This window comes from Ailuropoda melanoleuca, chromosome 16 (genome assembly GCF_002007445.2).
Source record: "Ailuropoda melanoleuca isolate Jingjing chromosome 16, ASM200744v2, whole genome shotgun sequence".
NCBI lineage: Eukaryota > Metazoa > Chordata > Mammalia > Carnivora > Ursidae > Ailuropoda > Ailuropoda melanoleuca.
This window is the reverse complement of record NC_048233.1, coordinates 18,957,984-18,983,792: the sequence shown is the minus strand read 5'-3', so window position 1 is coordinate 18,983,792 and position 25,809 is coordinate 18,957,984. Positions and strand designations below refer to the sequence as shown.

Here is a 25,809-nt window from a genome sequence, read left to right as displayed (position 1 = left end):
AGGTGGAACTTAAGGATAGAAATATGCCAAACATTGGGAGATGAAATTGTATTTTTAAATGTAGCATAAGGAAATTAAATTTTAGAGGGCTGATTCCGGTATCTATGTAAAAGATGGATTTAATGACAAAGAAATTTGTTAGAAAGCTGGTTTCAGAAAAAAAAAGGCTAATAGTTGGAAAGACAGAAACAAAAGATCACAGACAAACTTTGGAGAAGTTTAAGAGGAGAATCAATAAGATGTGGGAATAAAGGAAAATGAGTTTTCTGATTTTATCTTCTAAGTTTCTAGTTTGGATAACTGCATGTACTAATATTGCTATTTGAGATGAGAAAAAGAAAAATCTTGGGTTTAAAAACAATGAAATCATCTTTTTACTAGTCGAGTTTGAGATTCCTAAAAATAAACATGCATCAAGTAGACACAGCTGGCAGGTTTGGTGCTCAAGAGAGTTTTGTCTGGAGGTTGTTTTGAAATTTACTAGGGAATAGCTGTATAATTAATTCATTTTCAAGTTTATTCCCTTAAGAAAATCTCCTGCCCCACTGCACCCTTGCTTTTCCATAACTCTTTCCTGTCCTTTCCAGTAAAAAGTGAGTTGTTTACATTTGCAATATCAAATCCTATTTTTGCATCACTTCTCTCTAGTATCCTGAGCAGGCTTATGTTATTCTTGCTTTTCAATTTTTTTTTTTTCCAGGGTTTTGTTTCAGACACTCTTCTCTTTTTACTCCACATACCCTTTCTGGGAAAGCTCACCAGTTGTCATTGGTTTTATTACCAGCTAGATCCTGATGATTACCAAACCTATATCTTGATCCAAGATTGCTTTTGCTGAGTTTTAGATTGCTTTTCCAAAGTCCCTACATTAGAACTTCCCTCAGGCATTTCATTGCTATGTCCAGATCTCTTTCTTCTTCCTCCTTTTTCACCTTCTTTTCCTGTGTCACTCCCTTCTACCTGCTGCTGAGGCTAGAAGCTTCTCCCTTCTGGGTTACAGCCAATCAATTCCCCAAAGTTAAAAATTTAATCTTATAAATACCTCTCTTTTCAACATACTTCACTTTATATTTCTACTTAAATGACCATCATCTATCACCCAGATTACCACCTTTTCCAACTGGCATCTCTCTTTCCTCATTGTTACCCTTTTCACTCTGTAGCCAGGGTGATCTTTAAATATGTATAACCATTTCCACTTCCAAAAGAGCTCAATAGGTTCCCATGACACTGATCCTCCAGCAAATAACAATTATAAAGTCTAAGGGGAAACTAAAAACCACCTGGAGGAAGATATTGGAGGGCAAACAAAAGCAGTCAGACTCTGGATGGGAGCTGACACTCAGAAGAAAATGTGTAAGATTAGATTCTCATTCTTCAGGTTTTGAGGTGAGGCCACAGCTCCTTCAAAGCTAAAACTCCTAGGGCAACTGGGTGGATTGTCCATTGAGTGACCTACTCTTGACTTCCACTCGGGTCATGACCTCAGGGTCCTGAGATCAAGCCTGCTTAGGATTCTCTCTCTCCCCCTCTCCCTCTGCTCCTGCTCCCAGCACATGCGCACATGAGCTTTCTCTCGGGGCGGGGGGAGCAAAAATAAAAACCGTGTAGTTCTTTTAGCCTGAAAAATGAAAAAGAAGAGTTTAAGTTAACCACAGCCACCTAAAAGTTAAGGGGAGAATCTTATAAAGGAGAGATCCAGAGAAGGTAGGTAGGGGTGGGGGCCAGCTGGGATGATAAGAAGTCAGGCAAAATTGGAAAATAGGAAGAATATACACTAATTAAATGTTTGCTGGAATTTAATCCTTCATTGTTTCTGTTTTTATTCTCACAGCTCTTATTTTTTAAAACTTATTTTCCATGTTAATATGATGATACAGGGCACTGTTTGGCTTGTTTTACTGAAATGCAAAATTATGGTGGAATACTACAAATTATTATTTGGTCTTTTTTTGCTTTCAGTTATCTCTTGAAAACTACATCTAATGTTTTTTTCTGCCTTTTAGAAACCAGGTATAGGGTTTTTAAATTAATCTTAATTCAATAATATTTGTAACGTAAAATTATTATGCTATTTGCTCTACTGAAATAAAACAATTTTTTTCTCATCTCCAAATAGTACAGTTGCTTAGAAGAATTTATAGTTAGAATGCATTGTGAATGGAGAAAGTAACTGCAGATGTGGTAGAAATAGGAGGAGAACTGGAATTAGAAGTGGAGCCTGAAGATATGACGGTATTGTTTCAATCTCCTGACAAAACTTCAATGGAAAAGGAGTTGCTGCTGATGGATGAGGAAATAAAGTGGTTTCTTGGGATGGAATCTACTCCTGGTGAAGATTCTATGAAGATTGTTAAAATGACAATAAAGCATTTAGAATTTTACATCAACTTAGCTTAAAGCAACAATAGGGTTTGAGAGGATTGACTCCAATTTTGAAAGAAATTCTACTCTGGGTGAAATGCTATCAAACAGATAGCTTGTGAAAGGGAGAGTTGATCCATGTGGCAAACTTCACTGCTGCCTTATTTTAAGAAATTGCCACAGCTTCCCCAGCCTTCAGCAACTATCATCCTGATCAGTCAGCAGCCATGAACTTTGAGGAAAGACCTTCCACTACCAAAAGATTATGAATTTCTGAAAGCTCAGACGCTGGTTAGCATTTTTTAGCAATTTTTTTTAATTAATCAATGTACATTGTTTTAGGCATAATGCTATCACACACTTAGTAAACTGCAACACTGTGTAAACATAACTTTTGTATGCATGTATTGCATTGCTCACTGTGTGTTATATGCAAACAAGGAATCATGGAACACTACATCAAAAACTAATGATGTACTGTATGGTGACTAACATAACATAATAAAATTAAATTTAAAAAAGTAATTTGTTTTGTCAATCATACCTCAATAAAACTGGGAAAAATATCATTTGACTCCCTTTACTGCAATATGTGCTTTATTATGGTGGTCTGAAACCAAACCCAAAATATAATTGAGGTATACTTGTACAAGACTAACAGAAAACAACACTGTAGCAATAGTATACCTTCCCTATCGATCATTACTTTAAATGTAAATAGATTAAACTCCCCCATCAAAAGACATAAAATGGTTGAATGGATAAAAATAAGACTCAGCTATGCCCTGTCTACAAGAAACTCACTTTAGATTTAAGGACACATAGAGGCTGAAAGTGAAGTGATGGAAAAAGATATCTGATGCAATTGGTAACCAAAGGAGAACAAGAATGGTTGTGCTGATATCAGACAAAATAAAACTTAAGTAAAAAAGTCCCAAGAAACAAAAAATACATTATATAATCATAAAAGTGCCAATAGACCGGGAAGATAGAATAATTATAATATATATTATATGTGTATATCCAACATCAGAGTGCCTAAATATATAAAGCAAACATTGACAAAACAAAACAGAAAATATATATATGGCAATACAGTAGGAACCTTTAATACCTCATTTTAAATAATGGATAGAACATCCAGGTGGAAGATCAATAAAGAAATGGAGAACTTAAACAATACTATAAGGCAAATGAACCTAACAACATATATAGAACATTCTACCTAACAACAGCAAAATACACATTTCTCTTAAGTGTACACATATCTTTCTCCAAGATATACCAGATGTTAGGTCACAAGATAAATCTTAACAAATTAAGGAGGATTGAAATCATACCGAGTACCTTTTCTCCCCATGATAGAATGAAACCAGAAATCAACAGCAAAAGGAAAACTGGAAAATTCACAATATGTGAAAATTAAACAGCACATTGCTAAACAACAATGCGTCAAAGAAGAATTCAAAGAAGTAATTAGAACATACCTCAAGACAAAAATGAAAACACATAAAAAAGTTATGGAATACAGAAAAAAAATAGTATTGAGAGAACTCCATAGCACCTACATTAAAAAAAGAGGAAAGATCTCAAATAAACCATCTAACTTTACATGTCAATGAGATAGAAAAAGAAAAAACTAAGACCAAAGCTAGTAGAAGGAAGGAAATAACAAAAGTCAGAGCAGAAATAACAAATAAAATAGAAAAACAATAGGAAAAACCAATAAAACTAAAAGTTGTTTACTTGAAAAGATTAAAAAATTGAGAAACCCTTAGACTAAGAAGAAAGCGCACTCAAATAAATTTTTAAAAAGGGACATTATAACTGATGCCACAGAAATAAAAAGAATTGGGTTCAGTCAGCTAAGCATCTGACTTTTGATTTTGGCTCAGGTCATGATCTCAGGATGGTGAGATCAAGCCCCAAGTCAGCATCAGCATGGAGTTTATATAATATTGTCTCCCTCTGCCCTCGCCACTCCCCGCATGCATGCGTTTTCTCTCTCTCTCTCTCTCAAAAAACAAAACAAAACAAAAAAAGAGATAAGAAAAGAAAAAAATAAAAATTAAAAGGATCATTAGAGACTGCTATGAAAGACTACTTTTTAGAGACTACTATGCCAACAAACTGGATAACTTAATAGAAATGGATAAATTACTAGAAACATACAATGTATCATATATATAAAATATATATAATATACAAAGTGTGTATACATGCATATATATACACACAATGTATTTTTTCACAAGTTTTGGAGATTAGGACCTGGACATCTTCCTCTGAGGGTTGTTATTCTACCTATCTATGAATTTATTAGGTAAATGGCAAGGAGGTATTAAGGTTGCAAACAGATTTGTTAATCAGATGACCTTAAAGAGATTATCCTGAATTTTCCTGGTTAACCAAATGTGATCACAAGGTCCCTTAAATGTGGAAGAGGGAAGCATAAGAGTCAGTGCTCACGTGATGCAGCGTGAGAATTACATGACTTCCTACCAGCTTTGCATATGAAAGAGAGCCTTGAACCACAAACTTGGGGCAGCCTCCAGGAGCTGGAAAAGGCAAGGAAATGGATTGTTGCCTAGATCCTCCAGAAAGGATGCAGCCCTGCCAACACCTGGATTTTAGTACAATGTGACCCATTTCGGACTTCTGAACTTCAGGATTGTAAGATTATTATAGGATTATAATAAATTAGTTTTTTAAGCCGTTAAAGGCACACATGTGCACACACACATATACATATGTGTGTTTGTGTGTCAGTGTCAGCTGGCGGTAAATGCTATGAAAAAAATAAATTTGATCAAAGAGTTATGTGTAGGAAAGGGTATTTTATATGGGATGGTCAGGGATGAGGTAACGTTCAAACAGAAATGTGAATGAAATGAAGGAGCATGGTATCTGGAAGGAGAACATTCAGAAGGGAAATCAGCAAGTACAAACTTCAAGTCAGAAGCTTGCTCAGCATTTTTGACAAATAGCAAAAGTCTAACATGGCTAACAGCTAATATGGAAAGTGAGTCAGAGGAAACCAGCAGGATATGAATGCTACTGATGGTTATATAAGGGGTGGTTATTCTGATTGTTTTTGAAGGGGGAGTGGCAATGAAGGCAAAAAGGGGGGGGGCTTTTACTTTTGCCTTATTATTTACGTTTTTTGATGATGATGCATTACTATTGCCTTGTTGAGAATTTTTATGACAACATAACGGTACAAGAAATCTAAAGCACAGAAATGACAAGTGTAAAGATGAAGAATGTATCAGCAGGGTTTATATGATATAATTGGTTTAGTCTAAAAATTGAGGGAAAGTGTTAAAAAAATCAAACTATGCCATTGTTATTTATTTAATTTTTTAAATTTTATTTTATTTAAATTCAATTAGTTTACATATTACACTGTTATTTTAAGAGGTCTATTATCTATTTGCACTTTGATACATTTCCGTATGATACATGTCCGTAACAACATGTGTAAATGTGCGTGACCACACACATAAACAAGTTTAAGAATCCTGTGGCTGCTTGATACTTAATTAACTTGGTCTGAGGAAGATCACTGAATCCCTACCTACCAGAACATCTTGTACCTATCATTAGTACCTACCAGTAGTAATATTATGGAAACCCACAGTTGCTATAGCAGTGTGGAGTAGAATTGAGAGCATGGGATTTGGAATCAAACTGCTTAAGCTCAGACTTGGCTCCACCACTTACCAGATTTGGGACCGAGAAGGATTCATTTGCCCTCTCTGTGTCTATGGTTTTTCATCTGTAAAAGAGAGATACTAGTATCTGGCGGTAGAATTGTGGTAAGGAACAAATCCACTAAGGAGCATAGCACTAGAACAGTGTCTGGCATATAATACATGCTCAATAAATGTTAGCTTCTATTGTTATTCTAGCTCTCTGGTCTTGATCATCAGACTGCAATTAACATACTTTATGCATCCTAACTTGCAAATATGCTACAAGGGACCATTCTGGCAATTTTAATTGTTTCAGACAGATTGCTGTCACTTTACTATGCACATGCAAATGAGATCGCTGTAGACCTCAATATTTAAGAGCAGAAAGAACCTAGCACACCATATTACCCTTAGACTTGCACTCACCATGACCTTTTACTTGTAACTGCTATTCTGCTTAAATATTACTCAAATCTTTCATCAGAATAGACCTTATCAGTAATCTCTGAAAACAAATAAACATATTTTCTGTACAAAATTAAGGGACCTTACATAACATTATTGCAATTGAGTCTGGTTCCTGTGCTCTTTATTCAGCAATTAAGACTACAACTTTGAGGAAAACATTTAAAATATGGGTAAAAGACAGCCATGATTATTTTTTTATTTCTTCAAAACTTCCCTATGGGGGTTTAAAGGCTTTGACTTGGGTTTAAAGGTTTTCAATTTCAAACTGGATGATGTTAGGCAAACTTCTCAATTTTCCTGAGTCTTGGTTCCTTCAACATTATGCACAGGGAGTACTTTTTTCTGTCAATGAAAATCCCAATACAGTCTACATCCCTTAATGTCTCACAGCTGTGAGACAAAATCAAGACACAAGGTTATTACTTTTACTAACTTGTGTATGAAAAAATTAAACGGCTTTCCTAAGTCAGTAATTAGGTGTTTGGTTCATGTTTTTTGTTATTACAAATCTCTTTTCTACCAGACTCTATTATTTAAATGATTAGAATAAAAAAATGCTGTTCTTCAAAAGAAAAAAAAGTATAATATGTCAAGACCACAAAGTGATTCATAAGACTTATGAATCTGCTCTCTTTATAAGTCAATTCCAAGAATTTTTTTTATTTATTATGCATTATACAGTGACTTATTTTAGTGAAATTTATAAATATCTTTCAGTCCATGAAGAACCAAAGAGAAGATATCAAAAGATTTCTAAATTTTTTAACATTAGTAAACTCTTTTTTTTTTTTTAAGATTTTATTTATTTATCTGGCAGAGATAGAGACAGCCAGCGAGAGAGGGAACACAAGCAGGGGGAGTGGGAGAGGAAGAAGCAGGCTCATAGTGGAAGAGCCTGATGTGGGGCTCGATCCCATAATGCCGGGATCACGCCCTGAGCCGAAGGCAGACGCTTAACCGCTGTGCCACCAGGCGCCCCAACATTAGTAAACTCTTAGCCATCAGAATTATCACCAAAGAAACTCCTTTTTCAGATTTAAAGACTTATTTAAATCAAGATACAGATCATTCTGTTGATATTTTCAGATACGCTTTAGTTGGAAACTCTAATTTGAAATACAATGTTCTTTTCCAAAACTGGTTGTTTAAAAGAACAAACAAACAAAAAAACAACAACCCTCCGCTTATTTTAGTTTGGAAACATGAAGCTATTCCTACCTTGAATCCATTGCAACATCTCGTTTCCCTTTCTTTTGGAGGTGTTGTTTCTGCTGTCTTTTTCAAATGTTTTTTTGAGTCCATCATGGAACTACCGGTAGCATGTGAGTGTTTCCAACTGTTGTTGCTGCTTGGTTTGAAATGATCACCTATTCAGGGAGGAAAAGGAGAACTTACTTCACTTTAACAATATATGATTCGAAAATAAGAAAAGCTGCAAGGTTGACCTCAGTCTATAAACCCACTAATACTTATTCAGGGTCTTTGATGTCCTGAGCACTACACTAAGTAAATGCTAGACACAAAAGGAGGGCAAACACACACACACACACACACACACACACACACATATCCACACACAGTACTAGCTTTAGGGGGATTATATATATATTTTTAAAGATTTTATTTATTTATTTGACAGAGATGAGACAGCTAGCGAGAGAGGGAACACAAGCAGGGGGAGTGGGAGAGGAAGAAGCAGGCTCATAGCAGAGGAGCCTGATGTGGGGCTCGAACCCATAATGCCGGGATCACGCCCTGAGCCGAAGGCAGACGTTTAACCACTGTGCCACCCGGCGCCCCTAGGGGGATTATATTTTAATTAGGAAGATAGATTTATGAAGAGAATTTGAAACAAGTAAATAGTATAGAGTCACACACTAGATGAGATAAAAATTTTAAATCACAAAAATTTTAAATATGTTTCACCTATCTACATTATAAAATTTAGGAAGGCAAATATATGTTTAATTCATCTTTGTAGTTTTACAAAGTGCCGAAGAGTGCCTTGCACATAGTAGACAGTCAAAATGGATAGAAAAAACAATGTAATGAATTGTAATTACAGTGGCTGAGCCCAGAAGTTTTCATGGAAGAGATACCTCCAGAACCAGGTTTGAAATGCAGGTCGTGTTTGGATTTGTTAAAGAGAGCAAAGCATACTCTAAGTACCTCTCAGACAGACTTTAGCCATGCTTGACCTTACCACTATCACGATCCTACTTTATTTTAATTTTGTTCATTTATTTTTGAAGACAAAGTGTATGCAGTTGAGTATGTATAAAATATATGTAGTTGAAAGTACAAAATATCAAAAAAGACATATATTAAAGATTCTTCCTCTAGCCCTTGCCGCCCAGCATCCAGTTTCTTATTCTAAGAACTAATATCAGTTTTCAGTGAATATGATCCAGAAATAGGATACATATTTTTAATTAAATACATAATAGTTTCCATTTTTAACACAAATGGCAGCATACTATTAACACTGCTCTCTACCTTTTCATGCTACTTAATATACTTTATATTAATAAATGACTTCCTCAGTTTTCTTATGGTTGCAGGTTATCCTATTATCCATAATACATCTAGCTAGTTACATGTTGATAAACATTTAGGTTGTATCTAAGTATTTCATATTAGAACATTTTCTTAATATGTCATTTTATTTATGTGTGATAATATCTGTAGGATAAATTCTTACAAGTGGAGTTTTGAGGTCAAAATGCAAGAGAAATTATAATTTTCTGTTATTAAGCCTCTATTTTATCTTTTTTTTAGGTTTTTATTCAAATTACAGTTAGTTAACATACAGTGTGACATTAGTGTCAGGTGCACAACATAGTGACTTAACATTTCCATACAACATACGGTGCTCATCCCAAGTATCCTCCTGAATCCCTTTCACCTATTTAACCCATCTCCCCACCCACCGTCCCCTCTGGTAACCATCAGTTTGTTCTCCAGAGTTAAGAATCTGTTTCTTGGTTTGCCTCTCTCTCTCTTTTCCCTTTGCTCGTTTGTTTTGTTTCTTAAATTCCACATACGAGTGAAATCATATGGTATTTGTCTTACTCTGACTGACTTATTTCAGTAAGCCTTTGTTTTAGAGACTAGTAAAATGAGCAATTTGTTTCTTAGATTTGCTCTTTGATATAGAATAGTAAGGTTTAGAAAATTTATTCTTATTCATACATATCTGCATAATACATACTTATGTATCTAAGATATTTATATATTACATATAGAAAGACACATAAGCATAGATAGATGATAATTAATAGGGCTTTATAATTACAGTTAATTCTTATTATTTGCAGTACTTGTGTTCTATAAAGTTGCTGCAAACAATTAGTGAAACTGAACATTGTTCTTAGGGGAAATACAGGGTTAGGTTCCTATGTATCTCTCTGGTCACAGCATTTTCATCAACAAATTTATAACCTTGTTTTGTGTGTGCTTCTGTTTAAAGACATCTAATTTAATATATGTTGTTGATCCATTAATTTTAAATGTGTGGTCAACAGTGCTGTATAGCTTATGCCTGAAGGAAACTTCTAGAACTTATATATTCTTTCCATGGTGGCATCACAGCCTTCTCACACTTACACTGGCCAGCACTTTATACTATGCTTGGGAGCTATTTAAACAGCAATATTATGCCAAAAAAAAAGCACAAAGATGAAAAAAAAATATGGCACTAAATAGACTGAAAAGATCACTCGTTTACAATATGAAAGCTAAAACAAGGAGGCTGAGCCACATTTTATCTGACCTCAGCTGGGACCATGTGTGTTGGACAATTCTGATTTTTTGCCACTCTGTACAGGCATATGAATGACCACGAATGAGCAGCATTGATTTTGGGGTTACAAATAAATTTTAGTTGAGAAGGCAAATTCACAAATACTGAATCCGTGAATAGCGAGGATCAACTATATATTTTATGTATTAATTTATTCAATAAGGATTCATTGAGTCCCTATATTATTATAAACATGTAAAAACCATGACTACATATAATACCAACTTAATGGATAATGTAGAATATAGAAATGATAAATATCTAAAGATATTATCACTTATGTATATAAACATATGCATCAATGCAAAAATCCACATCTAAGTACATCTAAGTAAACCCTTGTTATTCTACTTTTTTTTTGCATGAGCTCCAGACATGCCTATACCTATTCAATTACTGAATGGAGTGGAGTGAGGAAGAAATCATTAGTTGGGTGGCCCCAACATCATAAGCAGTCCTTTGATAAATTTCATGTTATTTTTTTTCATGAGTACCTCTTTCTGTATCTGTCCCCAGGATTTAAATGTTAGAAAGTCATTTTTTACCACTTAATTCCATTAATGCAATACTCTCTGAATGATTGACATGGTGTGTACGTGCCCTTTAGCTTTAGTTTTGTTCGGTTGCTTTTGTGTTTTGGCTACTGAACAAGAACTCTTGAAGGCCATTACCTTGACCAGTCTAGTCCTGTTTACTGTGATTGATTAAATGCTGATTATCCTGTCTTTCAGGCTTCTCCCTGTTTTATATCTATCATATCCATCTTAAGAATCTTTCAGAGGTCCCCTGTAGCATACAGAATAAAATTCACATTTCCTACCTGAGATGCTTTATGAACTAAACCCAGCACTTGTTTTTAGTCTTATTTTCCAACACACCCACAAGCTCCTTCAGCCGTGTGGAACCAGTTGTCCCGAGAACACTGCACTTTTGTATGCCCTTCTTAATCTGTAATGTTCTTCCTCATCTCTTGGTTGTAATTCTGCCCCAAATCACCCTTCTTAGATATTTTTCCAGTTACTAACAGTTGAAAAAAAACTTCTCCACACTGTTGCTCCACTAGAGAATATAACCTGTAACACAGTCATTACTTGTCCCTATTATTTCCACTACTTTCCCAGACAGGTGATTATTCCACACCTTACTAACTTCTTAGACTTTTTATAGGAGGACTTTCCCCATTTTCTACCTCCCTTTGACAATAACAATTGTCTTACAAGGGTAGCCACCTTCCTGAATTGGAGAAGGTAACTAATATTTATTGAGGCCTTAGTTTGTGCCAGGAATAATGCTGAGCAAATTTTTTTCTCATTCAATCAAAGACAAAATTATCTAGAAAACTTTTCTTTTTCCTCACCTTGAGCTAAACGAGTTGAAACAGGAAAGTAGAAGTGGATAAGTGACTTTGAGACACATTCCCTTTCTTGATGTTTGCTAACTAACCCTCCACCCTGTATTACCGAGTTAAGATGGTATCAAAAAAATAGGGAATAAATCTAATTATTCCACATAGTGAAAATAATTGCCTTGTGGTATATTTTGAGAAGGTAGCCAGAGATCCATTTTGTTTAACTTGAAGTTCCACTTATCGAGAAAGTAATAGGAATGGAGTTTCAAATTTTATTTTTAAATTATGAATGTCTTATTTTCTGTATTTTATCTTTAAGAGTATATAAACCTGAGGTTCATCTATCTCCTGAAGGAATGCTTAATGAGTTTTAAGAGCTTAAACGTAAGTGTATAGAAGACACAAAGCATAAAATGTGTAATATTTATCATATCCATCCAAACATTTTTCCCCTTGAAATCTGTGGCAGATTCTCACCTAGAAGAAACCCTGAAATTAGAGAATGTCAAAGGTTCTTACCTGGACTTAGATTCCTACAGCAGTAGCTACAAATCCATCCTTTATCTGTTGTTAAAGCCTCTCTTTAAATAGTTGGCTTGCTTTTTTTTTTTTTTTTTATCAGTTCAATGATGATTAACCATCTTACTAGGTCATTGTCCTAGGCAGATAGAAGAAAATTAACTAGCTGTTCTAACAGTCTGCTCCAGACTCCAGTATTTTAAAAGTTATATATTTTGTGCCAGTCTCAGTCTATTAATAACCAATGTTACAGTTGGACCCCTCTGGGTGGTTCTTACTATGATTTCAAGATGCCCCTCAGCAATAACCATCAGGGAACTTTGAAAAAGTAAAAATTTATTTCTTATAGGACCTGGAATTTACACAGCACATGTGGGGTCACATGACAAGGTCATGGGTAGAAGGAGAGAGTGCAAAGCCTAGGGCTCTGCTCTTATTGGGTTTGAGGCTAGGGGCCTAGGGTGTCACCGGCTCACTCTCATTGGTGATTTTAAAACATAAGAGTGAAACGTAAAACTCAGGAAAAGAAAGACAAAAATGACCCGAGTGGTCAGTTATTGAAATCAACCAAGATTACTAAAACAAAGATGCCTTGATGCTGGGAGTGGGGGCCTGGCTCTTTACCTAGTTTGTACCTGGCAGTATGTTTATTTGAGATAGCCCTCTTTGAAGTGGGTGCCTCTTTGAAATGACTGCTTTGGCAATCAAAGCTTAAGCCACACACTTGCATCACACTCCCCCCCACACACAACTTTTCAGGGTTTACACTACATGATATTAATAATTTCTCAGAATTTATAAATTATTTTTATGTAAAAGTTTAATGATTAGGCTATGTTTCTGAGAATAACTTGTATTTGCTCGAGTTGGTTGCATAATATTTTTTTCTTCAAAATTACAAGTACAACCCATTATCCAAGATATTTAAAACTCCTCCAAATAGAAAAGAATTCAAAACAGTTTTTTTAAATGTGTCTACTGTTTCCTTTAGCATTTAAGATAAAATTTGTTCTTTTTGGGGGTGTCTGGATGGCTCAGTCCATTAAGCATCTGCCTTCTGCTCAGGTCCTTGAGTCCAGGCTCCCTGATCAACCGGGAGCCTGCTTCTTCCTGTCCCTCTGCTACTCCCCCTGCTTGTGCTCTCTCTCTGTCAAATAAATAAATAAAATCTTTAAAAACATACATTCTTTTTGCTTGATAGTTTGGTGCAATTCTAATATGGTATTGATGGATACTGGCTATTATATAGAGAACACTGTATGTATGAATGTGTATGTATACACACACACACGTACACATGCATGTATAGCAATGTGAGGATGCATATATGAAAACATTACCCCTTAATCACTTCTTTTTTTTAAAAGGTTTTATTTATTTATTTATTCCGAGAGACAGAGAGAGAAGGAGAGAGCATGCGTGCATGAGTTGGGGAAGGAGGGGGAGAGGGAGAGAGAATCTTAAGCAGGCTCCATGCTCAGCACAGAGCCCAATGCAGGGCTCAATCTCATGATCCTGAGATTATGACCTGAGCTGAAATCAAGAGTCTGACACTTAACCCAGGTACCCCACCTTAATCACTTCTGTAAGACAAGTGTTTGTACACTGTAGCAATGTGTATTTAAGTTCTATTTCTCAGTTATTTGATATATTAGTTCTGTCCTTGTTTATTCCTGGAAGTACTGGAATCATGGGTAGAAGAAGTTGGGAAATCCCTAATTTCCCAAGGAAGGGGAACTGGGAAATGTAGACCTGGGGCAAAGAAAATTAAGACCTGTGCTCCCAGATAGCTTTTGCTGAATCAGCATCTATAGCAGGCCAACATGCATCCCCCCAACACACCCCCTACCCCACCTTAAATCTCCCCACAGGAGATTCTGATTCAACTGATTAAGATTAAGATTATGTGGGCTTTTCAAATAAGCACTTTGGTTAATTTTTTATTTAACTCTAGATTTTGAGAACCATTATAGCAGAACTAGAGAACACTTTCAGGACATTATGGACTTCCCTATTATTCAGGGTGGAAATACAGTTTCGGTGCTCCCACGTTAGTGATTTTCTCTTCAAATTTCCATTCCACCCGAGGTTCCTCCCAAAACTTTGTTTGGGCCAGTTATATATAAAAAGAATGAAGGTAAAACAGAAAAAAATTAACTGAGAACATTTCTAATCCCTAAACTAAAGCCTTCTAGTGAAATCCTGAAGTGTTTCCAGAGGTCAAAGGACATTCTTTGTGTTCTTCCTTCTGCATGACGGTTTAAATACTAATTAGACTATTTTTGTGCAAGTTGCAGAGAAATAAGGTGGTCAGAAGAAAAATGTTACAATAGTTCTTTCAAGATCCATATTATGGTAACATCCATGGCTCAAGAAATTGTAAAACTTACTAAAAATAATCTAGTGATACTTATTCCAGAGCTAATCATTACAGTTCTGATGACATTATCACGATCCTTGAAATCTGATAAGGTTCAATGCCAGTTTGTCTCTGCTACTTGCTAACAGCATGAACTTAAAGTTATTTAAACTTCCTAAGCATCAATATCTTAATCTATAAAGTACAAAGACAATACTTGGGGTAAGGATTAAATAGTGTACGTAAAGTGCTTTACACAGTACCTGACATCATAGTTCAAGATCTACTACCTAATAGGATTCATTGTATGACATTTGTGTATTATAAATATTTAGAGCAATTAATTAATATCAAATTGGTAAAAATAACATCTTAAGACATGTGCCTGGCAGTTTTTTCTGACAGTTTTTATTGCCAGAGTTCTCAGGTGGGCACTATAGCCATGCTTCCAGAGGAAACCTTCAGGTTCAAAGCAAACATGCTCCCTCCTGTCTGCCCCTTCCCTTGACAATGGTCAAGAGACAGCTCTAGAAGGCTAGATAGTCCTGGAAAGAACACAGCATTTCTCTACTTACTGATGCTAAAGGCCTGGCACCATCATCATAAATTTTATCATAACCATGATCTATTATGTTAGGTACTACCATAAGAAGAAAGGGATTTCCTGATCACGCTCATCACATCCAGTGTAATCCCCATTTTACTCTGCACATCCCTGTTTTTGCCTCCTCAATCCTGAACTGAGACCCTTCTCTTGAGCCTTTTGGAACTTATTGGTTAATCACAAGTAGAATTCCCTTTACTTCAGCCTCTTCTCTGAATTTTCTGTTGTTCATCTCTTGCTCTAAATTAAACCTGGCCCTTTCCCTGAAGCCTGCCTCTCCTGCTGCTGTGGTCAATGGGGGCTGCACTGTTCTCCATTTTGCTCCCTACCCCGTGGAACTGGTTTTCAATTTGCTTTACGTTGCTACTTCCTTTCTGTGTTTATACCCACTTCCCTCAGAATCTAGGTTTTTGAATCTCGTATCAATGGAATTACCTACCAATCCTTGAGTCACTACCTCTTACTGTATGACCGTTTTAGCTCTTGGTTCAAAGCCAATCTCTAAAAAATATTAATGTTGTTATTATTATTGATGATTTCAATGATTGTGAAGATAATCTTTTTAATTCTCTGGCTTCTTGGTTTTTTAACCTTCTTTTGTCCAGTGAGCTTTCTTCTATTTACTCCAGTGGATATATCCTAGACCCTGTCACATGAAAAACTGCAACTTCCCCAAGAGATCAGTTTCAAGGATTGGTTTACCACTGTCTATCTCTCCAGCATAGACTCTGTAACACCCCAGATGTAGCAATGTTTCACTAATCAGCATCTATATATTCCACTGGTTGATTATACCACAGATTTGACTGCTCCTTGTTTCCTGTCCTCATTTTACTTCATATCTGGGTTAAATTTTGTGGTCATGGTAATCACTTTTTTCCACATATCTTCAAGTCATTGGTAACTTTTGCATCATTTTAATTGCTTGACAAAACTACAACTTTGATGAACTCTCAGACTACCCTGTCCATTCATCCATGCTACTCAATGGGGTTGAAGAAAAACCCTCAACAAGTTCACTTTAAATTTATGATTAAGAAACTCAAATGAGCCTTTCATTTTGTGTAGGTATTATGCTGCATTTTCCTAATTCATGTCACCTTGTTTTCTATTTTATAACTTCATATCTCTCCTCAAAATCTAACATACCCTTTCCTATCTTCAGCTGGTGACTATTTCACTGACAAAAAATGACAAAAAATGAAGAACAAAACTTCCAAAACTCCTTCCACCACATTTATCTACCTATATCATCAGTACTACATACTTGGCTTGATGAAATGTTCATGCTGAAGCTAAGGCCATCCTCCATTTGTGCACCAGATTGTCTCTCGCTTTGTGTTCCCAAGGATATCAATTTTCCTTCTCTAAACAAATGTTCCCATCAGCTTATAAACATGTTCTCACTTTCCCACTTTCTAAAATCCCTCTTTTGATACCATTCCAAGTACTGTCCTATTTTCATACTATTTTTATTTTTAAAAAAACAACAAAAAACAAAACCAAACCTTCTCAAAAGTCTTACCTATAATATTGTTTTCTATTCATTTTCTCACATTATTTCTTGAGTACACTCAAACCAGTTTATCCCCCCAACTCCATTCGAACTACTCTTGCCTAAGTCATAAATTACCTAAATGTGGTAATGTAATGGCCTTTATCTGACTTGATCTGTTAGCCATTTTTCAAAACTGAATATTCCCTTCTTTTAAAATATTTTTCAGGACACTATCCTTTGTGCTTTTCCTCTTAACTCATTAGTTATTCCATTTCCACCTTATTTATTAAATATCTTATATATCTTAGGTCTCTTGATGGGAATGTTTCAGGATTCACTTCCCACTTATTCCATGACAGTTTTATGAGTCACTCTCAGTTTTTCCATAACAACCTCAGGATTCAACAATTGTATTTTCACGATCTCATCTATTCTCTTATCTTTAATGTTCTCTACATGTTGATAATTCTAAAATTTTTACCTCTGGTCACAACTTTACTCCTGAGATTTTTCCTCAGGACTTTACGTTTTTCCATTGCTTGCCCACCATCTCTTTTTAGATAGATAATAGGCTTCTGATACTTAAAATTTTTAAAGCTCTTCCCCCCACCTTCCCTTCCCAAATCTCTCCTCCTATGATAGTCCCCATTTCAGTCCATTGTAATTCTATTCTTCTAGTTGCACTTGCACTCATGAGCGTGTGCACCCCCTCTCCATATTGGAATCATTCTTGACTCCTCTCTTACTCAAAATATATCAAGCCTTAATTTCAAAATATACCTAGGTTCTGTGTCTCACCACCACCATGGCTATCACTCCAGTCCTGAATTTTCGTAACACTCTAATTTGTATCTCAACTATCTCCTTAAACTCACCAACTCCACTCCCCCATGTAAACTTCACCATAGAAGTCAGAATCATCATGTAAAAACAGGACATATCATGACACTTCTCTGCTCAAATCTTCCAATGGCTTCCTACATCACTCACCATAAAGTCCAAAGAATGGTCTTACGGCTTATAAGATAGAGACCCCATATTCAGAGTATTTGTACTTGCTGTTCTTCCTGTTTTTCTCCAGATATCTGTATAGCTCACTCCATCACCATCTTTTAGTACCCACACAAATGATACCTTTTGTCTGACTTCTTTTATTCAACATAATTATTGTGAAATTCAACCATATTGTTGTGTATATCAATAGTTCATTCCTTTTTATGCTGATTAGTATTCCATTATATAAATACATGACAGGGACACCTGCATGGCTCAGTTGGTTAAGCATCTGCCTTCGGCTAGGGTCATGGTCTCAGGTTCCTGGGATCAAGCCCCACATCTGGCTCTCTGCTCAGCGGCAAGTCTGCTTCTCCCCCTCCCTATCCCTCTGTGATCTCTCTCACTCTCACTCTCTCTCAAATGAATAAATAAAATCTTAAAAAAATAAATATATTACAATTTCTTTATCTATTCCACTGTTTATAGGAATTTGACTTGTTTCCATTTTTTGGCTGTTACAAACAAAAGTGTTATGAACATTTGTTTATAAGTTTTTGTGTGGACATATGCTTTCATTTCACTTGAAAAATGCCTTGTAGTGGAATGCCTGCATCATATGGGAGGTGTGTATTTAAGTTTTTAAGGAATTGCTATACTGTTTTCTAACATAGTTATATCATTTTACATTCTCAACAGCAGCGCGTGAGAGTTTTGTTCCTCAACCTCTTCACCAACAATTGGTATGAATAGTCTTTTTAATTTCATTCTTTCTAGTAGATATGTAGTGGTATCTAATTCTGATTTTAAATTTGCATTTACCTCATGACTAATGATGCTGAGTATCTTGTCATGTGCTTATTTGCTATCCCTCCCTCTTTCTTTTTGCTCAGTATTTACTGGGATGTTTGTCTTCTTATTTCTGAGTTGTAAGAGTTATTTAGATGTCTTCAAACAAGATCTGTGTTGGATATACGTTTACAAAGATTTTCAAGTAGGAACTTTAAAATTGTGATGAAGTCTAATTTATTAATTTTTCTTTACCTTTGTGCTTTTTGTGTTCTATGTGAAAAATCTTCACCAAAATCAAATTCAATAAGATTTTCTCATCTTGTTCTTGAGGTTTTATGCTTTTAGATATTACATTTAAGTCTATACTGCTTTACTGAATTACTCTTGGTATAAGATGTGAGAAAAGGGCCAAGATTTATTATTTTGGGGGCACCTGGGTGGCTCAGTCATTAAGTGTCTGCCTTTGGCTCAGGGCATGATCCCAGGGTCCTGGTATTGAGTCCCTCATCGGGCTCCCTGCTCCACTGGGAGCCTGCTTCTTCCTCTCCCACTCCCCCTGCTTTTGTTCCCTCTCTCGCTGGCTGTCTCTCTCCTCTGTCAAATAAATAAATTAAAATCTTTAAAAAAAAGATTTATTATTTTGCCCATTGTTATCCAATTTATTTAGGATCATTTGTTAAAAAGATTATTATTTCCTTACTAACTTGATTGGAATATTTATAACATTGGTTAAACATAAATGTGTGGGCCTATTTCTAGACTGTTTATTCTGTTCCACTGATCAATAGGTTTATCTTTATATCAATACCATACTATTTCGTTTGCTATCACTTCATAATAAGTCTTGAAATCAGATAATATAAGCCTTCCTACTTCGTACTTCTTTTTCAAGAATGTTGTGGCTATTCTAGGTCCTTGACACTTCCATATACATTTTTGAATATGCTTGTCAGCTTCTGAAAAAAGGTCTGCTGAAATTTCAGTAGCGATTGCAGTGGCTCTATAGATCAATTTTGGTATAATTGTCATCTTAGCAATAATGAGTCATGCGATCCATACCCATGATGCATCTCCCCTTTGCTTAAGTTTTCTTTTATTTCTCATAGCACAGTTCTGAGTTTTCAGTGACATGTCTTTCACCTATTTTGTCAAATTTGTTAAGGATTTACCATTTTTATACTACTATAAATTATATTATTTCCATTTCCATTTCTGATTGTTTAAGATAAAAATAAAACTTTTGCATGTATATTGAACTTACATCCTGCAAACTTACTAAACTCACTTGGTAGTTCTACTGGATTTTTTAAAAATACATTTCTTAGATTTTTTTTTTCTTTTTGAGAGAAAGAGAGAGAGCGTGAGCAGGGGCAGGGGCAGAGGGAGAGAGAATCTTAAGCTGACTCCATGCTCCGTGCAGAGCCCAATGAAGGGCTTGATTTCATGACTGACGTGAAATGGAATAGATTTCTCCCCCTGCTCAGTAAGGCATAGAATTTCTACTCACAGTTATTTATCTGTGTTGAGTCTTCAGGGTAGTACTATGTAAAAGCACTTTCTATGATGATGAAAATGTTCTATAAGCACGCTCTCAAATGTAGCAGCAACTAGCTATGTGTGGTTAGTGAGCACTACCAATGTGGCTCGTGTGACCAAGCAACTGAGCTTCTTTACTTATTTTTTTTTAATTTAGATATAAGTGGCCACATGTAGCGAGTGTCTGCCTTAGTGGACAGCATAACTTCAGGGTATCATGGTTGAGGTGCAGCAGAGGGAAAAATGGCCTTTTCCTACGAGTGTCACAGAATCTTACTTACACCATTTCTAAGGCTTCTACTTTTAATCTAATTCTTTCCAAGGCCTGAAATACCAATCATTAGGCTGTTAGGAAACATAGGGGCTAGGCAATGCCTTATTACTTCTATTTTCTTATATTATTCCTCTCTTCTCCTTCTCTTTTCTCTCCCTTTACTTTCCTGCTATCTCTCAAGATCAAGGATTAAGCACAATGGCAGAAACATTATAATCCCTGAATATGTGGTAGCTATTGTAATAGGCCTTTTCTGATTTTAAAGAATACTATAAGGAATAACTTTTTATGTAAATATTTAAACACAACTATGATTATTTCTATGGTTATATCCTAGAATCAAAATGACCAAATCAGAATACAAGCTTTTCAAAGTGCCTTCAAAAAGCATTCCATCAGTAACAGTGCCTCCAAATATACTGCATCTTTTAATTCTTACCCATCAATCATATATTCCTTCAACCTTGGACAATTAATTGCAAAATGAAATCTCACTGCTTCATTTTTGCACTTATTTGATTATAGATTACATTCATGCTAATTCTATAAGACTTTTTGACAGATTCCTCTAATATATTTCATATGATACAAATCTTCTTTCCCTCAACTCTTTCTAAGGTCTCTTTAGCTCAAACCCAGAATAATATTTTTCACACTTGAATGGCAAAAGTGTGCGTTTTCTTGAATAGCAGCAGCATAACATTTGGTTTTCCATAATAGAAATCTTAATTAACCCTGTTTTCTGAAAGATTCTTATCATTTCTGACAATAAAATAAATATTTTGTTCTCTGGAAATTACAACTTTCCTAGAAAATTCTCAAGCTGCTTGCTCTCACATGACATAACAAAGACTAGTCACAATCCCCAAAATCATCTTGGGAGAAACAGAATTCTCCTGTCCTGCTAACCCCGAGGTCCCTGAAATTCCAGTCATGCCCTTACCTCCTTGGATCATCTTGTTCTTTTTCCTCAGGCCTCTCTAAGTGTGTTCCGTATCCCACGGACTTCCTCCTGGATTCAGATGTCCTCTGAAATACCTTGGTTATCTGTAGCTACCTAATAATTCTCATAAGACAACACACTTGTTAGTTTAATCACCCACTCTAGAAGGTAGGACAAGAAAGAGCTGGTTAGTTTGGGAGTAAAGAAGGTCTAGGTAGGCAGGAGCAGACATTATGCCCGTAAATCAGAAACAAATACAAAAATCCAAGTAGAAATTACCTGTGTGGTCCTGATTGTGAAATTCTCCAGCTAGTAGATGGAAGCAGACTCCTATCTGTAAAGGTGAATACTAGAAACAGTTCACACATTGAATAGTCATTTAGCACTTTGCAGTAAAAGCAGCCCTCATTTTCCAAGGATCAGCTCTTTCTTGAGCAATATTTATACAGTCACTAATCCCTATTCAAAGGAGATTAGGATCCTTCACAAATTTAACCCATGCCTAGGATATTACGTTTCCATGTAACTTCGGGTTAGGTGAAGTAAACACAATTACTAAAGAGGAAAACATCATCTGAGGTTTCTAATGCTCATAAACTAATCATGCTACATGTTTAAATGAATCCTGTTCTTGTCCCATCCTCTAAGAAAGACAGTGCTGCCTGGTTTAGGGTCAGGAAAGCAGGACTGGACAAAGAAGGGCAAATTCACAGAAGCAAGAAAAGGAGTAAGGGGAAGGGCGTACATGATTTAATAAAGGGGATAATGTGACCTGTGAGCTCCATGAGGGCAGGAATATACCTACGATGGGCTAACACAGTTCTGGATACCTAGTGGATATCCAACAAATATCTGTTGAATAAAACAGTGAGTGATTCAATAGAAGTTCAAATGGTGTCTCTTCTCGGGATCTGCTATCTCAACAGTGTCCCATGTGAAATTTATGTAATGTATAAAAGAAAGTTGAAAGGCAGTGGAGAATGATGATGCAGGAGGCTGAATAATGGCCTCCAAAGATATCCGTGTCCTCATCCCCAGATCCTGTAAATGTTTACTTATGTGGCAAAAGGGACTGTGGAAATGTGATTAAGGATCTTAACATGGGGAGAGTATCCTGGATAATCCGGATTGGCCTTAAATGCAATCGGAAGTGTTCTTTAAAAGGGGAGTAGAGTTAGGTTTGACTACACTCAGAGGAGAAGGTGATGCGGTGGTAGAAGCAGAGACTGGAGCTACACATTTTGAACATGGAGAAACAGGCCAGAAGCCACACAATACAAGTCATTAGAAGCTGAGAAAAGCAAGAAAACAGGCTCTTCTCTCAGAGTCTCCAAAGGAGCCGGCCCTGCCAACACCTTGACTTTATTCCGGTGAAACTGATTTCAGACTTGTGACTTCAACAGCCAGAAGAGAATAAATTTGTACTGGGGCAAACCACTAAGTTTGTGATACTTAGTATAGTAGCAATAGGAAAAAAACTCAGGTGGTAACTGCCTTCTTCATCCCTCATCTCTCTTTCTCTGTTGTCTTCCACATACCTACTCCTTCAAGAGGCTATCAATAGTGAAATGTTCAGTTAAAGGTTCTTGTACACAAATCTCTTGTGAGCAGGATTTGTGATAAATGTTCAAGGCTCATGGGTGGGGTCCAGGTACCATCCAATGAGCTGGCATTTCAAAGTTAACAAATACGCTAAGCTCTTTCCACTTAGATTGTGATAGTAAATTCCTGTATTTTCTTACGGTCTTAGTGCCTAAGAGGATGCACCTCACATAGCTCCAACTACACGAACATAACTAACCGATGGTCTCATGAAATTTAATCTTATCTTGTTATTTCCTTCTTGGAGGACAAATACATGTGATATCTTGAACATAATCTCATTCCTTTTCTTTATCATATTCCACTTTAGAAATGATCCTAGCTGTCTAGACCATTGACCATAGTTCCAATTAGCCCATTCTCTTCCAAGAAGTTGAATCTACTTCCTTTACTATCACCTCAGATCGAGATCCTACTCCATACTGGTCATGCTGGCTTAAACATAATATCATTCACTCAACCATAGATATTCTATTTTCCCCACAGACTCCAATTGTTATTCTGCCTATCCTTGATCACTCTGGCGATAAAGTTTGATCAAGCTCCTTGAAGGAGAAACTCATGTTACAGTTGAGCTCACAGACTGAATACAGACTATCTAGGCTTCAAGTCCAGCTCTTCCACTTAGGAAATCTGTGATCCAGTTAAGTTACTAAACCATGTCTCACTTTTCCTCATCTGTTAAATAATAATAATTCCTACCTCATAGATTGTTGGGAAGATTAAACAAGAGAAACATTTAAAGTATTTAAAACAATTTTGGCCCAAAAGGTCACGTTTTTCATATTTCCAGTTATATGAAAGTTCCAGCATAGACAAATTCATAAAGACAGAGAGTAGATTAGGGGTTCACAGGGGCAGCAGGAGGGGAGGAAAGAGTCAGGAGTGACTACTAATGAGTAATAAGGGTTTTTTTTGGGGGGGAGGGTAATGTTCTAAAATGAGCCAGTGATGATGTTTGCATGATTCATTCAATATATTTAAAAACCCACTGAATTGTACACTTTAAAATAATTAATTTTATGGTATGTAAATTTTATCCCAGTTTAAAAAACAATGTGGGCACATTGTGTTGGCTGTTACTTTAAATTATTATTATGGTCAGTGTGCCTGGTTATTCCCTCTTATATTGAAAAGAGGTGTTAAAACTGAACTATTTTGCCCCAAAATGCATATATTGAAGCCCTAACACTCAGTGTAACTGCTTTTGGAGATTACGCTCTTAGGAAGTAATAACGGTTAAATGAGGTCATAAGGATGGGCCCCTAATCCAATAAGACTGGTGGCTGTATAGGAAAGGAAGATAGGAATGTCAAGTAATTTTAAGAAAGCAATCGGAAGGCAAATTTGAATCCAGGGCTGGCTCTGTTGACTCTTTGTGACTTTGTGAAAATTAGTTAACCTCTCTAAGCCAGTGTTCCCCTCATCTGTAATACAGGGATCATTGTATACATATCTAGATTGTTCAGATCATTAATTGAAGTTATATATTTATAGGAGCACAATGCCTGTACTTAGTGATTAATGAAAAATAACTATTAATATTCTACAGAGTGTTTTCCAGAACAAGGGTATAATAAAAGAAGAGGGATAAAATAGTAACTAGAGGGAGTTGTAAGATCAAGAAGGAGTTGTTTCCCTTTGTCCTGTCTTTTTTTTTTTTTTTCCTTTAATAGCTGGGGAAAAAGGTACTTACCATCTAGTGGGAAGGCAATGTAAGAAAAAAAACAAAGCTGGAAACTGAAGCAGCACTTTATTTCAAACCCAGGGCTTTTATAAGCATCCTGTGTACAGAAGTCAAGGGCTTTTATAAGCATCCTGTGTACAGAAGTCAAGGGCTTTAGCTACCTTGTCCCTCCAAGTTAGAGGAATAAGAGGCACAGAAATAACAGGTAGAAGGAAGCATTCAGGAGCAGGGCCACAAGGGCAGCCACTAACGTCCCTGGCTATATGACAAACTCCTAGGGACTGTAGCATGTTTTGATGAAGACAAAGAATCAAGGTGCCCCTGTCGTGGGACTGACTGCATTCCCCGAGGTAGGGTGGAGTGGACAGGAGGGTAGGTGATGTGATGTTCATGTACTGATATGGCATTTTGCCAGCTCCCAGGAAATCCAGACCGAGATTTCTAATGGCAAAGACTCCATTTACAAAGGTACAACAAACACTCATCACATGCAGAATTGCAGTAAACTAAATACTTTCAAAATGGCCAGGGTTCTGGCAGGTTTTTGGTTGGTCTTGTTGGTTTTTTTTTTTTTTAATATGCGTTTCTGAATAAGGCAAAACAGATGCACTTGTTAGCCTCCTGAATACTTTTCTGTCTTAGAATTGGAATATTTCACTACTTTGGATTTTGCTTATGAAGCATGGAGTATGTTCCAATCACACTGGCCTTAGGCATGAAATAAATCAATGCCTGAATTTTTAAAATATGGATTTAATCCAAGCCAGACCTGGCCTTAAGCACTGTATAACCTAAGATTGGGTCGTACTGATGTGGGAGGCTGAATGTTAGAAAACGCAATCTGTTAAAGGGTCTTATGTGTCGGTGCACCTGAATAACCTCAGTAGGAAAGCCCAATTAGTTGTGAATAATACCTTAATAAATAAAGCCTTTCTGTAAAAATTCATCATGTAAAACTCTGGGTCAAAAGTTTGTTAGCTTCCAGTATGTGATATCTATTTACACATTTTTTTTTTTTAAGGGACAAACTTTTTTTTTTTTTTAATGGAGAAGAAGCCTTCTACACCTCCAGAATTTTACTCAGTTATCCTACTTCTCTCAAATCTGGAATGTTTTATTCTTTCGGTCACTGGGAACCCATTCTGTGCCAAGATCATTATAGCAGGGGATAAGTATTTCCTGACACATTGTGGAACTTGCAGGCAATAAATAAGTTAGCAAGAGGATGGAGATATATAGATATCTATATCTATCTATCTATCTATCTATCTATCTATCTATCTATCTATCTATATCTATATATTTATAATGGAGGAATAACTGCT

The 25,809-nt window shown here is 36.1% G+C and overlaps 1 protein-coding gene across 2 annotated transcripts in view; it reads right to left on the bottom strand.

Moving 5' to 3' along the window:
- The window catches only part of SLCO1B3 (solute carrier organic anion transporter family member 1B3), a 59,215-nt gene extending 37,621 nt beyond the window's left edge, over positions 1 to 21,594 (bottom strand). Inside the window, exons 1-3 of one of the 2 annotated variants that reach the window (XM_034645831.1) lie at positions 21,475 to 21,594; positions 21,196 to 21,309; positions 7,746 to 7,894 (exon numbers count right to left, since the gene is read on the bottom strand). In XM_034645831.1, the coding sequence (XP_034501722.1) occupies positions 7,746 to 7,894; positions 21,196 to 21,208 (162 nt within the window). In that variant the 5' untranslated portion in view covers positions 21,209 to 21,309; positions 21,475 to 21,594. Of the gene's footprint in view, positions 1 to 7,745; positions 7,895 to 12,196; positions 12,276 to 21,195; positions 21,310 to 21,474 lie in introns of those variants that run through there. The other variant, XM_034645832.1, reaches the window with a different exon arrangement.
- Between the last annotated feature and the right edge of the window lie 4,215 nt (positions 21,595 to 25,809).